At 31.7% G+C, this 14,753-nt stretch overlaps 1 protein-coding gene across 10 annotated transcripts in view; it reads left to right on the top strand.

Moving 5' to 3' along the window:
* Positions 1 to 14,753, top strand: part of KDM4C (lysine demethylase 4C) — a 245,679-nt gene that overhangs the window by 27,097 nt on the left and 203,829 nt on the right. For all 10 annotated transcript variants that reach the window (XM_085566943.1, XM_021531680.3, XM_085566945.1 and 7 more), the window contains 2 exons: positions 2,989 to 3,182; positions 11,106 to 11,155. In XM_085566943.1, coding sequence (XP_085423069.1) covers positions 2,989 to 3,182; positions 11,106 to 11,155 — 244 coding nt within the window. The remainder of the gene's footprint in view (positions 1 to 2,988; positions 3,183 to 11,105; positions 11,156 to 14,753) is intronic.

Genomic DNA, 14,753 nt, shown 5'->3' with positions numbered 1-14,753 from the left:
TTCTCTAAGGAAGTGTGGTATGTTTAGCAATGACCATAATTGGTGAGGTGTTTCAGGCCTGTTTGTCATCTTATAGAAGGAAATTTGCTGAAAAGTAAAATTTTGTAGGTATTGGATTGTGTGGTACAGTTGTCAGTTATGACAGGTATTCTTTAAAGAATTTACCATCAGAAATGTGGATAAACTAGAAACAGATCTTGACACATTCCTTTGAAATTATTATAATATTCTGGTAGTACTGTGATATTCTGAGGAGAATACATATTTTGTATTTTCTTAAATTGAATAGATTGTAATGTCTAAATGTATTTATAAGAAACTACCAGATAAATTTCATGGTCAAGTAATATATGTACTTCTGTTCTAATAATTATTATTAAATATAGCATAATCTGCAAAAATATATTTTTAATAAAATATACTTTCAAATAAAACTTGAGAAGTATGGCTATGTATTGACCTATTAAAGTGCACTTTTACAGCTGGAATCTTTTTAGTGTTCATTGCAATTGCTACATCTAAAACTGATTATACAACTACTGTAAAAATAATAATCAATTTGTTTAAATTGTATAAGCATTCTACCTAATGTTTCTGAATATTAAAAAAAAATATCTCCGAGGTAAAGTAACATCTTTAATAATAATTTGTAATAATTACTGGTAAAAATCTGGGCATAAATATGAAACTGATTTATTGTTTTAAGTCTAAGGAATTTAGGAGGATTTGAAATTAATCAGTGTGATTTTAGTGTTTTGGCCAGTTTCAGTGAACATTTCCTTCTGAGCTAAGAATATTTGTCCAAAATAGTCTTTAGGAAAAGGAATTAGTTCATCTGTCTTGTGTGTAGAAATAGTTATTGTTTATTTGGTATATTTGATGTTCTGAAGCAAGTTATTTGTTCTAGGATTGATCTCCATGGTAGGAATTGCTTTTGTTTGAGGGTAGATCGCTAGGAGTTTGCTTGGTGACTACTTGTGATGCAATTTAACATAGTGTGCAAGGATGAAATGTGTTGTTAAAAAAAAATTCTCTTAGCTATGACCTAATTCTTTGTAGAAGACTAAGATTTCAAGATTATAGGGTTGCTAGAAACTTACGTGAGTGACATGCTGTGATGGGACAAATAATGGGTAAAAAACCCCATGTTAAATAGAAAGATAACACTTCTTCTGTCTGCAGAAACCTTCAAGTGCAAATTACTACAATACTTATACTGTTTGGCCACTGTCAGAGTAACTACCTAGGTTAAGAGTTGATTTTTGCAAGCGTTTCTTGTTTTCTTCTAATCCAGTATATGCATCTGTGGTTGAATCATTGCTCTTTTCTGTATTAATTTGTTTCTCTTAATGAGCTGCAAAATTTGCAAACAGAGGTAAATTTCATGTGATTTACAAATTAAAATTTGTAAATTAATTTGAGGACTCATTGGTTAAAAATTATTGCTTCAAATTTTTTATTTTACAGCTATATTAATTTGCTGTTGCCAGTGTTTATATTTGAAAGGTGCATATTTCATCAATGTGTATTATTTTGAGTTCAGATTGGTGTTTTTTCTTTAATTAGCATATAAATTTTATTTTTTTTTACTTTTTAAATTTCAAGTACCTTTTTGTTTCACAAATGCATCAAACCCAAGGCTTCCATTTTAAAAGAAGAAAAAATGCTGTCTGAAATGAAACAATTCTACAAACATTGTTACTCATTTGTAAAATACCAAATAACTTAGTATTTCTTAATAAGTGAAATAGCCAAAGCCTGTGATTAGAAGTTTTTTTTCAGTGAGAAGTCTTGACTTCATACAGATGTTACCTTCTGGTCTATCAATTCTAGCTGCTTTATTAAATAACATGCTTGACATAAAAATCTCAGAAAACAAATCAAAACTGAGAGTATTAAATTTTCCTGACTTCTTGCTTTGACCAGTATTCTTACTATTCCAGCTGTCCAACTATTAAATATCATCATACTTAGTCTTAATCGGTTGCATCAGCACTGCAGTCTGCCATCAGTTCACATGCCAGTACGATTACCAGAACTATAGATTCAGTGATTGGGTAGAGCAGCTCATGGTTAAGAGTGTGCTTAGAGGCTGTCTTTGCAATAAAACTTCTCTGAATTGAGTTTTTAATAGTTTTGATTCTATTTCTTGGTTTTCTGACTGCTTGAGCACCAGCTAATGTCTTCCCTGGAGGTGCTAATAATTGCTGTTATAATGAAGTCTAATTTTTTCCCTTCCATTTTGTAGCTTTGATCTTGGTTATACTGTCTCTTACATGCTGTATTACCTGAAATTAGAATTGCAGTTTGCAGTTGAATCAGAAGTGCAACAAAAGCTACATATATTGCTTAATGAATGACTTTTAATATAGGAGTTTTATGGGGATTAACATAGGGGAACAGCTTAAATCCCCTGAAATCAATAGATTTCTTCTGTTGTATATTTCTTATGCAGTACATCGTTATGATTAGAAATACATCTGAAGTAAACATTTTAGGTTTTATACTTCACAGAGAAATGGTAAATTTACACATGTAAAATAATTTTTTAAACTATTTTTTCATACTATCTGGTATTACTTTGTAAGTAATAAAAAAGCATAGATAGGTCCTGTAAAACTTAGTGGCTTGCAGCTATCAACTCATTGAAGGTTTTGTCTGCAGCTATTATTTCTATTTTTTGTGTACCTTTTTGAATGTAGTATGGTATTTCAATCCATGTTAGATTTGATATAAAATTGTAAACTAGATAGGAACTTTCTATATTCTCTGCTCTGAACATCTCAGACTTATAACCTGATTTAATACTGATTAAGGTCAAGAGAATTTTTATAGTAACTTGAACTGTCTTCTAAAGTGCTTACAAATAGGTATAAACAGACTATCTTTGAAAGGCTACATCAAGTGTATATCTTTTAACTGGGATTGTTATATAAAATTGCATGGCTTTATAAGTTTAGTAATATTTTTATTATGTATCTTTTTCAGGGTATTGAGGAGTGGAATATTGCCCATCTTAATACAATATTGGATGTTGTAGGAGAAGACTGTGGAATTGCAATTGAGGGTGTAAATACACCATATCTTTATTTTGGCATGTGGAAAACAACATTTGCATGGCACACTGAAGACATGGATCTCTACAGTATTAATTATCTCCATTTTGGGGAGCCAAAGTCATGGTAAGTTATTTTTTTTTTAAGATGACTTCTGTTTCAGCTGACTATACCTAACAGATGGGTTATGATTGCTTCACAGTGACAAACTTTACTAAAAAGCTAAGATACTAGTTCAGTGAGGGTTTTTTTTTAAGCTCATAATACTATGAAATTACATGGATATATTCTTTAATTTTAAAGGGAAAGACAGATAAATACATAATTGAGTTCAACAGAAAAATATTTGAAAGATACAATATGAGAAGCTTAATATGTTGGGAACCCCAAGACTATTTGAAGAACTTCTGAAAGAACTGTTTGAAATCAGTTTTTGATTCTGTTGTCTTTTGGGGCTACTGCCATATTTTGTATTTAACATACATTTAATTGCTTTTTTGAATCAGAGGCATATTATATATAGTTAACTCAGCTGGACTAGTGGGAGGTAAGATTCAGAGTTAAAGGTACTTCCTACATATGAAACTTCTACTGTCCTTTCTCTGTAATCTTAGATTACTGATTAGATTTTTGGTTGAGCAGCCTTAACAGACAATTTAGTTTAATACATTGTGATATACTTGTGTCCTAAGTATATAAGACAAATATATTCCTTTCATTAATAAAATCTTTTTTTTTTTGGTCAGAATATCTGTGAAGAGAGTGTACAATTATTAGAAAGATACGCAAAAGATAAGCTATGCATAGTTAAATTCTGGCAGTTTCTAGTCATCCAAATGTGGACAGAAAATGTACAGCTTGTAATTCCATAAAATTTTTTAAAATACCCATACAAAATTCAAATACATATAATATATTTATACTGTGAGTGTGGTAAATTGGCATGCTTTGCTTATGTAATGGATCTCTTAAGGCAGAGAAGGTGAATACCACCTATTGTAGTAAAGCAGGTCCATGCTTGAAATGTATAAATTATATACATAGGTATGTGAGGCTGCTTCTTTGATAGAATTAAACATAGAGAAAGTCTCCTATCATCAATACGTCAAGAAACCATATCATTGATATCTTTTGAAAAAATGGATGTAAAGAGATAGGTGATTCCAGAATGTTCCAAGATGATAAGAAAATAGTAAATAATACGATGATTGCATAAATTTGTTTTCTGCTTCTTAGGAATTTAAAAAGTGCTGTTTGAAGAAAAACTCACCATATATTGTGAAATTCCAAACAGTGGAGAGCTTAAATTCTGAAGTCCTTAGATACAATGAGAAGAAGCTGGGAAAGCTTGTTTAATTATTTTTCAAGAAGATATGAGTCAATAACAGGATAAATGCTTTTCTAGTTTACAGATAGTTGTTTATGCTTCTAATGAACAAAATCATTAAACAGTGACCTCTTCATATTTTGAAGAAATAATGGTGGATACAAATTCATTTTCTATACCGCATTAGCCCATACTTTTGAGAAATGCAACATTAATGAAAGACAGCTAAAGATTTATTTCATGTTACACATGTGTTTGTTACTGGAGGAATGCTGCAATAATTTATGCAAAGTTCATTTATCAGTAAAATGTGTTGTTTTAATGTGATATTAGTATAATAATTTCTTAAAGCAAGTGGAATAGGAGCTGAATTTTAAGATACAGATAGTAAAGATATTTTCTACTCTTTAATTCAACTGATTTGACAATCCTTAGTGAAACAAAATAACTTGACATGCATAGCAGTAATACATATTCTTGGATTTTACTATTTGTACATGTGGTTCTTCGAGACAGATGCACTAGGCTTTCAGAGAACTAACATGCAGTGTATTTTCTCTGAATTGTGAAAGGACAACCATTTCTATCTGCGAGACACTATTAGAGGCTAGCCAGCTGAGTCTAACTGCTGTAGCAGTCTTTATAGAATTGGAAGCTTTCTGCAGTGTTTAGGTTAACTTGCATTACATCTTATAATTTGCACTTTTACTTCAAGCCTTACACAGGGAAGTCTATAGTTCTGTGATATGTATACCAATTCCTTCATTGACTGCCTCATTAAACATCGGGGAAAATTGTCTCTGATAACTTAAAAAATTAGGATTGCAGCTGTTTAGATGTTTATGTATATCTTTGTATATCACATGTGTAACATTATGTATACATTAATTTATAGATTTTTCTTAACTTTCTTAACTTTACTAATATGCTAAAGAGGAAATCCCTTAGAAGAAGGAACTTAAGCTTAAAAGCCCTGAAATAGAATAATACAAGGTCAGAAGAGATTTGGGTATGGTGGGAAAAGATTTGTTGTAAAGAGACTTAAAATTACTTGATATTAGGCAGGAATTTTTACTGCAGTTTTCTCTTTACATTATGAGGCGAAAGGTACCTTGAAAATGTTACCTCATTTTATATCTCAATTTCTTAGAAAGAGTTATTGTTAGAAAACGTTCGTATTAGCAAGATGAAAAGGTATTTATACGCATTGTATACTGGCCATTGGTGTGATTGATCGTGTGGCTTATTAATCAGTTATCTCTTGATATTGGTGTATTTTGTAATGGTATTTATAACCTGCTTACTAATACTAAAAATTCTTTCACATTTGTTGTTAAATACTTTTTTTCTATTGTAATTTTGTTTCAGGGGTATAGGCCTTAAAATAATTTATTTTTGTTTTTTGTTTTGTGTAATAATTTGAGGAATTTTCTGTTTGGTTTTTTTTTATTTTGCGTAATAATTTGAGGAATTTTGTCATGTTACTCTATTAAAGTGCTCTTGAAAATTAATGCTTAGCAGAGATCAGATTTTTATTACTAGTAGAATTACTATGCCATTAATATATGTACTATATCCTTGGTAAAATATGGATAATGCTTCAATTTACATTATAAGTTTATAAATAAAAAATCTGAATAAGACATTCACATTTTTAAAAAATAATTCTGGTTTATTAAGTATCTGAAAACACGGCTTACTCTTTTTTATGGCTTACTCTTTTTTCTGATTACCTGACTTGTGAACAACATGAGTTGAGTTTTTCTTAATCAGGCAGAAAGTAATTATTTTCATGGCACTATGGGTATTTAAAATATAATAATAGTACAATTTTTTCCTATTTTATTTAAAAGAAGAAAAGATGTGTAGAGAATATATTATTTTATTTCAGAAAGTAATTTTTTAAAATACTGTGCTCAGTTTGTTCACCTTTTATATTTGATGGTGGATGCCTGAATTATTTTCTGCATGAAAAACTAGGTTTTTACTTTCCATTGAAAGGGGCATATGAAAACTTGCAGTATGATATAAATAATAATTTATGTATTAATTAATATGTTTTCTGTGACATTCCATCTAGTCTTTGCTTTCTAGCTTTTCTGAAGACTTAAAATGACAAGAGACAATACATTATGTTAAAAAAACTCTCCTATTTAGTAATGTCTTTCATAAATCACAAAGTGCCTTGCAGGGTTGGTCAGTTATAAAGTAAACAGGAATAAATGCTGCAGAAGGAGGAGAGAGTTCCATTTTTGTGACCATATCAAGAAAAAGAGACTGTTTATGATTGTTAAAGAAAGAATGCTTAGACAACCAAAATTACATGGATTAGGAGAGTGAGACTGGACCTGACATTTTATTTAGATTGTAAGAGGAAATAAATCTATTGTGACGACAAAAATAAAGCAGGGATTTAGGTTCAGGAGTTCTATTGGTAATAATGGAGGAATAGGGATCTATTTATGATTCCAGTGGATATAGGATGGCCAGAAATCTGATCTCTCGGTTGCCTAAAATTTATACTTTGAGCAACCTTACTGTTGCCTCTTGATTGCTGTGACTAGAATCTGTTTTTATGGGTTTGCCAGTATAGAATGTGTATAAATACCTTTTCATCTTGCTTAATTCGGTAGAAAACTCAGGAAAGATACATAGTTACACAGACTTGTGGAAGTCTTTGAAACATTTCTTGTGAAGGCTTTCAGATTTTGAATCCCGTAGCAGGGGAAATAATAATGGGATTATGAGTACGATGGGATGAAAATGGATGTCATTCTGATATTAGTTTTAGACAAAATTATAGACAAAAAGGTGAAGAAGGAAAAGCACACCAGACAGATGCTAACATTGTATGATTTAAGAACAAATATTGCAATAAGGTAAATGGATTTAGAGAGGCTTAGCTAGGTCCTTAGAGGGCCTTCTGGGGAAGGATTAATAGAACTTTCAGTGTAATCAGCAGCTGACAAAAACTAGTCAAAGTCTGGCCGAGTGATGCAAAGTTCCATATAAGTGGAAGAGTCTTGGTACCTTTGCAAAAGTTATGCATACTACTGACGATATGGACATGTTTCCTAGTTATGTTCTGTGTCTAGGAAGCAAAATAGACACAGAAAACTACAGGGAAATCAAACCTGTATGGCAGAAATAGGACTAAAGTATAAAGCTTCCATTAAGATTAGTCAGTCTTATTGTTGAAAACTGTTATAAAAATTAGAAATACTATGAGTCACAGAGATGACTGCAATCAAATAGAGATTCTAGTTGTGAAATTAAATAGCATAGTGGTTTGTCAGCAGCTCAGATGGATTATCATGCTTGAAACAGAGCAATCATTTGCTAGTTTCCACGTTCTTCACAAATTGGAAGAACTTTGGTCAGGGATTAGAAGAAAAGGAGAAGTTCTATTTATTTGTTTGTTTTGTTTTTCCCCTGTGGAAGAAGATTTTGTTTCATAAAATACTTAGATTGAATAAGAAGGTTTAGATTTTTAGGTGGTAGCAGACTTGTGCGTTTCCCATCTCAAAACAAAAAATGTATTAACTTCCTAAATTAAGTTTATGAAACTTAATTCCGCTTATATTTTAAGAAGGTATGTATCAGATTTATGTACAATAAAGATGAACCACCTAAATACATAATAAAGTAAATCAGTTACTGATAAAAAGACTCACATGATTCTGAACTCAGTGCCTGGAGTTAGATAGTATTGTTTTAATAGACTGTAAATGTTGCAAGTTGTCTGTTGCCAATTATAAAACAAATTAATATAGTTCATTTTGGAAAAAAACTGTTGATGTTTACCTATAACAACATTTGATGGGTTTGCAGCTTTTGAATTTTAACAATACCAATCTGCAGGAAAAATAATCAGCAGTTTTTACCTTGTCTATATATAACATGGGGTTTAGAGAAGTAGTATTAAGCATCACACTAAATTTGCTTTTAACTATTATCTGTGCATACACTTGACTTTGGAAGAATGGAGCTCAAATTCCATTTCTGGTCACTGACATGAGAATGACTGGGTGGATAGAAGAGGCTGCTTGTCTGATAATAATCTTGATTGGCTGAGCAGTTTTCACACAGTAAAGCAACAGTTTGTTGCTTTTGATGTGACTGAGAAGAAGCATTAATCTTGAAAAGATATATAATAAAAATGATTAGATGTTAATGACATAAATTTAATGTTTATTACTTATTTATAGTTAATCTTGTTGCCAATACCCTTGATTTGCTGAACTAAGACATATTTCAGAAGATGTTTATTAACAATACTAGGTCAATATATGCACTACATTTTTTCTGTCCTTGTAGTATGACTATCAGTGAATGGAGACTCTTCTTATTTTAGCAAGTATATCTTTGCAAACTAATAAAATTAACATCTGGTTAGCATCATCATTTCCCCTTTTGTCTTTTCTCAACTTTTTGTATGTTTATTTGCTTGTTACCCAAGAAGCACTCTTTTTACCTGTTAGTGATGTACCATTACATTTGCTTTGGAGGTGGCTGGACTTGACCTTATTCTATGAGAAGTCAAGCAAATGTTAGTGGCTGTTTGGTAATGTGGCTAAAAGAAAGCTGGATACAACATGAAGATAATTTTCTAAGAGCTGTTAAGTGTTCAGATTCTCACATAAGCTAGCTGTTGAGATTAAGAGTGAATACTTTTTTTTCTCTGACTAGGTAATTTCAATTAGGGAGCTTTTTTTTTAATGTAGAGTAGGCTAAGAATCCAGCAAGATTTATGTCTTTCACCATGAAAGGCAGGTGCATGTCTGCTAAGCTCAGTTTTCTAATAATGGTGTTAAGAACCAAGCCTGAATGGTTCTCAAGAGTGACTTTGGGACTCCTAATGTATCATAGTACAAAGGGTCATCTGTCTCCATTCCTTTGTCCTTGTCTTAGCTGTGAGGAGCAAGCAATTTCAACAGAGGGAAGAAGTAGAGGATTGAGTAGTGGGTGTTATTGTACAATTCAAGTGAAGACTGTGATGAAACACACTGACTTGCATTTAATGTATTGTATTTCTTTGTTATCTTAGATTAGCTAAATAAATAGCTGTAATCCAGTTAAATCATGCACTGTCTTTCCAAAATACTTACAGAGACCTTAATTGATGTCTGTGTTTTTGTAATATTGACATGTTTATATGTACAAATGCAAGCATGTGTCTCCATATTATTATTAAATTGTATAATGTGCTTTTGAAGGAGTAACATTTTATGAGGAACACTAGTTCAATTAGTATCACAGCAAAGTAGAGTATCTAGTTTTGAGTTTTTTTGTTAGACGTAAACAGTATCTGTTCATGTTTTGCTTTCTGGAGTTGTGTATTTAAAGACATACAGTACAGTATATAATGCTATGCATAGCATTTTTCTCCAATGGAATGTGAAGGATGGCAAACATATAGTTTAGATTGGTATGGATACATTGGTGCATGTGTAATATGTAGAGAAAAATGGTGACAAGCACTGTGGAAGTACAAATGGAAAGAAACAAAGTGCATTTTTGTGAGACAGCAAAATTCTGATTAAAAATGCAAACACTGACCATGGTAAACTGAAAGTCTCTTTGTTTATACCATTTGGAATGGGTTGTCAGTGGACACTGACTTATGTGGTGGTCTTCCTTCTATGCAGACATTTCAGTTGTAATAAAGTAAAATTGCAATATTTTAGTGTGTGTGCAAATAACAACTTGAGGTAATTGGATTTATTGCTTGTTTTTCTGAGTGAGTTTTCAGGGCTGATGAATGAAACGTGTTTGCAGTGTAGTAAGACTATATGTTTGCTTAGTTTAATAATGTACAGCTGAATATACATTTCCTATGTTTTTTTATTAGAGAAGAATCAATTCAGTATTATTGCAACATTAAACTGAAACAAAAGCCTATTATATCACATATTAAAGCAGTTAAAGTCAATAATAACTCCTAATCAAAACATACATAAGTCCATGAAGTGCAGTAAATATGTTAATAACAAAGAGAAGCAGAAATGAAAAAACTTTTCAACAATTTACTATTTTTTTGCTGCAGTAAGCATTAAAAATATTGTGTTCTTTCGTATTTTTTGGTCAATTGTTGGGAGACAGCATGTGGATTTTTTTTTAAGAAAAATTAGATTATTGTAAGAACAGTGGATTTCTAAGGTATGTACAATTCTGTAAATTGAAGAAAATCTATTTCTTTAACAATTTAAAACTAATTGTAATGATTATACAAGGGCAAGTTTTATTTCACAGCTTTTGCTGTAGGAAAATATAGATATTTAATGCTCATATTTTTCCATTGAACCCTTGTGTCTTGTGAAGCATGCTGAGATTCAAAGAAATTAAACTTGTATAAATTAGACTTGCTTTACATTTTTTCATTTGGAAAAATAGTGTGTGTTTCTTTTTTAATTGTGGTGATGTAATAATATAAAATATTGTCAATGTATGTGACTTTAAATAATGAATATAACATTTTGGAACTACATATACAATATTTAAACTAGAAATAAGCTAAGTTTTTTCTCAAACCTCTGTCCCCAAAATCCAATTGTCTGTATTTTTTCCTTAGATTTTAGTATATTTTTTTCCTGTGTAATTTCTCAGTCTTTAATCTTTTTGACTTCCATTTAGTTATTTATCACACCTGAATGATGACTTTTAGTCATTATGTAGAAATTATGTCTTTAACAGTTTCATCCTTTTCTTTATGTGAATTTTAGGTATGCTGTTCCTCCAGAGCATGGGAAACGTCTTGAAAGACTAGCTCAAGGTAGGATTTCTGATATTTTCATACGTATGGTGTTTGAAGGACAGCCCTTGAGGAAAGTGAGAAACATTGTTCTTGACTCACCTACTGTTTTATTACTTAATGTTGTATGACTTTTTTGTGTCTATAGTATTATTGCCCTGAGGAATTCTTAAGAATGGACGTGGTTCTTTGATTTGTTTTGGGTTTTTTTTTTTTTTTTCTTTTTTTTTGGCTTGTCTTAGAACTTTATTTTGTACTGGTGCTTATAGCTTGGTGAAACATATGAAATTGAGGCTTAGTATTTTGTTGTTCATTAGATTTTCATTGCTAGTATTTTTGTCTCCTCTGTGCCCTTGCTCTTTATTGTCCTAGCTTCTTCTCATCAGCAACTTTTTTAAATCTTTTTACCCAAATTTGATACAGAGATAGAAATATTGAAGAGAGATGAGCCTCCAAAATTTCATCAGGGTATAGGACAGAGTCCTGGTTGGTGCCTCTGTGAAGGGGTAAGCAGACAAAGTGTAGAAACACTAAGTCTTATTTGTTAGCAGCTTGCTGACTATTGAGCAGGCATATAGATCCACTTTAGCTGAAGCATATACTGGTTTTTGCCATTTAGAGGTGGCAGAAATGTTCGGGAGAAGGCACAGAGATATGGTTGTGAAGTTGAGGACTAATGGATAAAAACCACTAGTCTGTGGAAAGATTTTCACTCAGTAATTTGTTTTCTTTTCAGTAACACTACGCCTCTATTTTTGTCTTTGAATTAAGAGTGCAAATTATGAACATGGGAATAATTAGGGGTGTTTCTTGCCATGGCAGCCCATGTTTTATAGTTCGCTAATAACTATTAAAGGAATTATAGAATGGAGTGCTTAATGAAATTGAATTAGAGGAAGGGAATACTATTGAAAGTTAATAATTAGATCTTGGGCATCAGGACAAAATGATGAAAATTTGTGTACATTTTGTTTTACTATAAATTTTTTTACGTTTTGTTTTTAATATAAATTTGTTTCCTCAGTTGGAAATGGCTCTTTTTCTGAGCTATTATAAAATTATTGCAGTTAAAGATGTAAAGTAAAGACCTGTAAGCTTACAGTCTTAAAAGTATATCTCAGGAAAACAGATTTCAACCTGAATAATTACATGTCCTATTCCTAAATTTTTGCCATAGTTTCATTTGAAAAAGTTGTCAGTCATTTTTCATTTTTTTGCTTTCCACTTTCTTTTCCCAATGTTAAGTATAAAACTCTATACACTGTTCGTTTTTCACTGGTAAACAAGTTGGAACTTGAAGGCTGGACAATAGACACTGACTTAGGATGACTGAACAATTTAGTTTTACAAAAAATTATAAAAGAGTAAAATAAGTAGAGAATTAAAAAATTTTCAGAGAGGGACACTAAGACTGTTGAAAAAATTGTCTTTTTCTTTTAATAATTGACAGTAAGCTCTAACTTTTTAACAAGGAGAAGTGTAAATAAGGGGAAGGGGATGTGGTAAAGACTTGTGATGACTGGAATGGGCAAGGTGACCAAAAAGTTATTGTTTATTGAGACTTCCAGTATATGTAGAGACTCCAAATGAAGCCTCTTGTCAGGTTCAAAATAAGCCTAAGGTTTGTTCCACAGTATGCATTCCTTACTCTCCTTGGTGGTTCTAAAATTTCCATGGAATCCTGAGCGAGATTGGAACCCAATGGCACACAAGTATGTTAGAGGAGCAGAGGAACTGCCCCTGGCTTTCAGAATCTTGCAACAGCAACTATATTAGTCAGAGGAAGACAATTTTTCATGCTGTATGTAAACGCTCCTCTATTCATAATTCTGACATTTGATGGGAGTAAGATCATTGGGTAGATAGGCTATGCACGTGATATTTTTTGGCTGCTTTGGCATTTACTGTAGATTTCATATTGCTTGATAATGGCTGTGCAGTGTTCTAAAACCATTCAAGTTTAAATGTGCTGTAGTGAATTTTTCTTTATTTTGAGAGTGAGGGAACAGGATGGGCAGTTGAAGCAACACTTGTTCACTCATTTCTAAAAATGAAGTGGTACTGAGGCATGGTATTATCTGTTGCAGACAAAGAAAAGCTCCTCCTTTCCTTGAAATACCTTGATTTCTGTAGATATTGGAGTAACCTATACAAATTCAGGAAGTAGGTAAATTTTGGAGATATATGAAAAAAGAAACTGGCCTGAAGATGCACAGCCTTATTGTTGGTGATGGCAGCCTAAAACCGTAATAGAAGTGGGACATTAAGCATCAGAGAAATGGAAATCTCCAAGGCTACTCTTTTTCAGAAAGTGATAGGTTTTACTTGGGGGAGAAGTGTCTTGATGTCCAGGTGCTAGTCAGAATTGAACGCAGCTGCACAGAAGTGAATTGTCCACTGCTGCTCTTAATTTTATGTTAGTGTAAGTTACAAAGAACTGTGGGATGAATGGAAAACGTTCTTGATGAATCGTGGTTATGATCATAACCTAGTTATTTTAATTTCAGTACTATGTTTTGAATAGCAAATAACAGATCATAGAATGAACAGAGATGATAAAATTTAAAATAGTGTTTATTCCATTACATTTACTGAATTAAACTTGATTTCTGTAGGAAAACTAGGTACTCATACGGAGATTATTATTGTAGCAGCAATATAAGATAGGTGAGTTAGGTAATGTTGAAGAAGGTTGTCTGTGAAACTAAGTTTTCAGTATTTGATTTTAATTTATTCTGAGATATTTTTTGTGAGTAGATTGTTTCCATGATATTTTTGGTCCAGCTAATAGCTGAGAATGGAATGTAGAAGATAATACTAAAATGATGAACAATAAAAATAATAGATTTTTTTTTTAGCTGCAAGTTCCCATTTCTTATTATTTCCATGCTGTGATCTTCTACTTTGCAACTGGTGCCTTCTAAAATACAGCCTGTTTCACATAATGTACCTTACAAAACTGACAGTATAAAGTAAGCTGCACAGCTGCAAGTCACTTAAAATATTAATAAAATGCAGTGTAAATGAGATCTTTGTACTTAATATCATGTGCAGGGAAAATATTTTTGCATGAGTGCAACATTTGAAGGAAAAGGAAAGTAGATTTTTGGGAAGGTTAGCTCTGATGACTAGATGCCTACTGAATTAATTGAATGCACCTAAATAATTCAATAATAAAATAATACATTAAAAATGACAGATTGTCTTATGTCAAGGCAGGAGTTGATACATAAAATTAAAGGAAGGTTAGAATAGATTCCATTATCTTGTCTGCACATCACAATTACAACACATGCCTTTTGTGCATGAATGCTTTCATTTTTGCTTTCCATTGAAATCTTGATTGACTGTGGCGCCTACAAATGCCTTGTCTCAAAGACATTAGACTTGCATCTAATAAAGACAACAGTTTGATTTTGCCCTTCAGCTGCTTTCTCATTTATGTAGATTTTTTTTCAATTTTATGTAGACATAAATGTAATAAAAATCTCAAGTGAGCTGTTAACTGCAATTTTTATACGTGTTGTTATGTTAATCTGTAATACTGTGGTATTCTTAAATGATTTTTTGTTTCACAAAATGGGTTAGAAAATAAAGAGAGAGGCAGAGTGGCAAATGA

The sequence above is a fragment of the Lonchura striata genome, chromosome Z (genome assembly GCF_050655825.1).
Source record: "Lonchura striata isolate lonStrDom1 chromosome Z, ASM5065582v1, whole genome shotgun sequence".
In the NCBI taxonomy this organism is placed as follows: Eukaryota; Metazoa; Chordata; class Aves; order Passeriformes; family Estrildidae; genus Lonchura; species Lonchura striata.
This window is presented reverse-complemented; position numbering and strand designations above follow the sequence as displayed.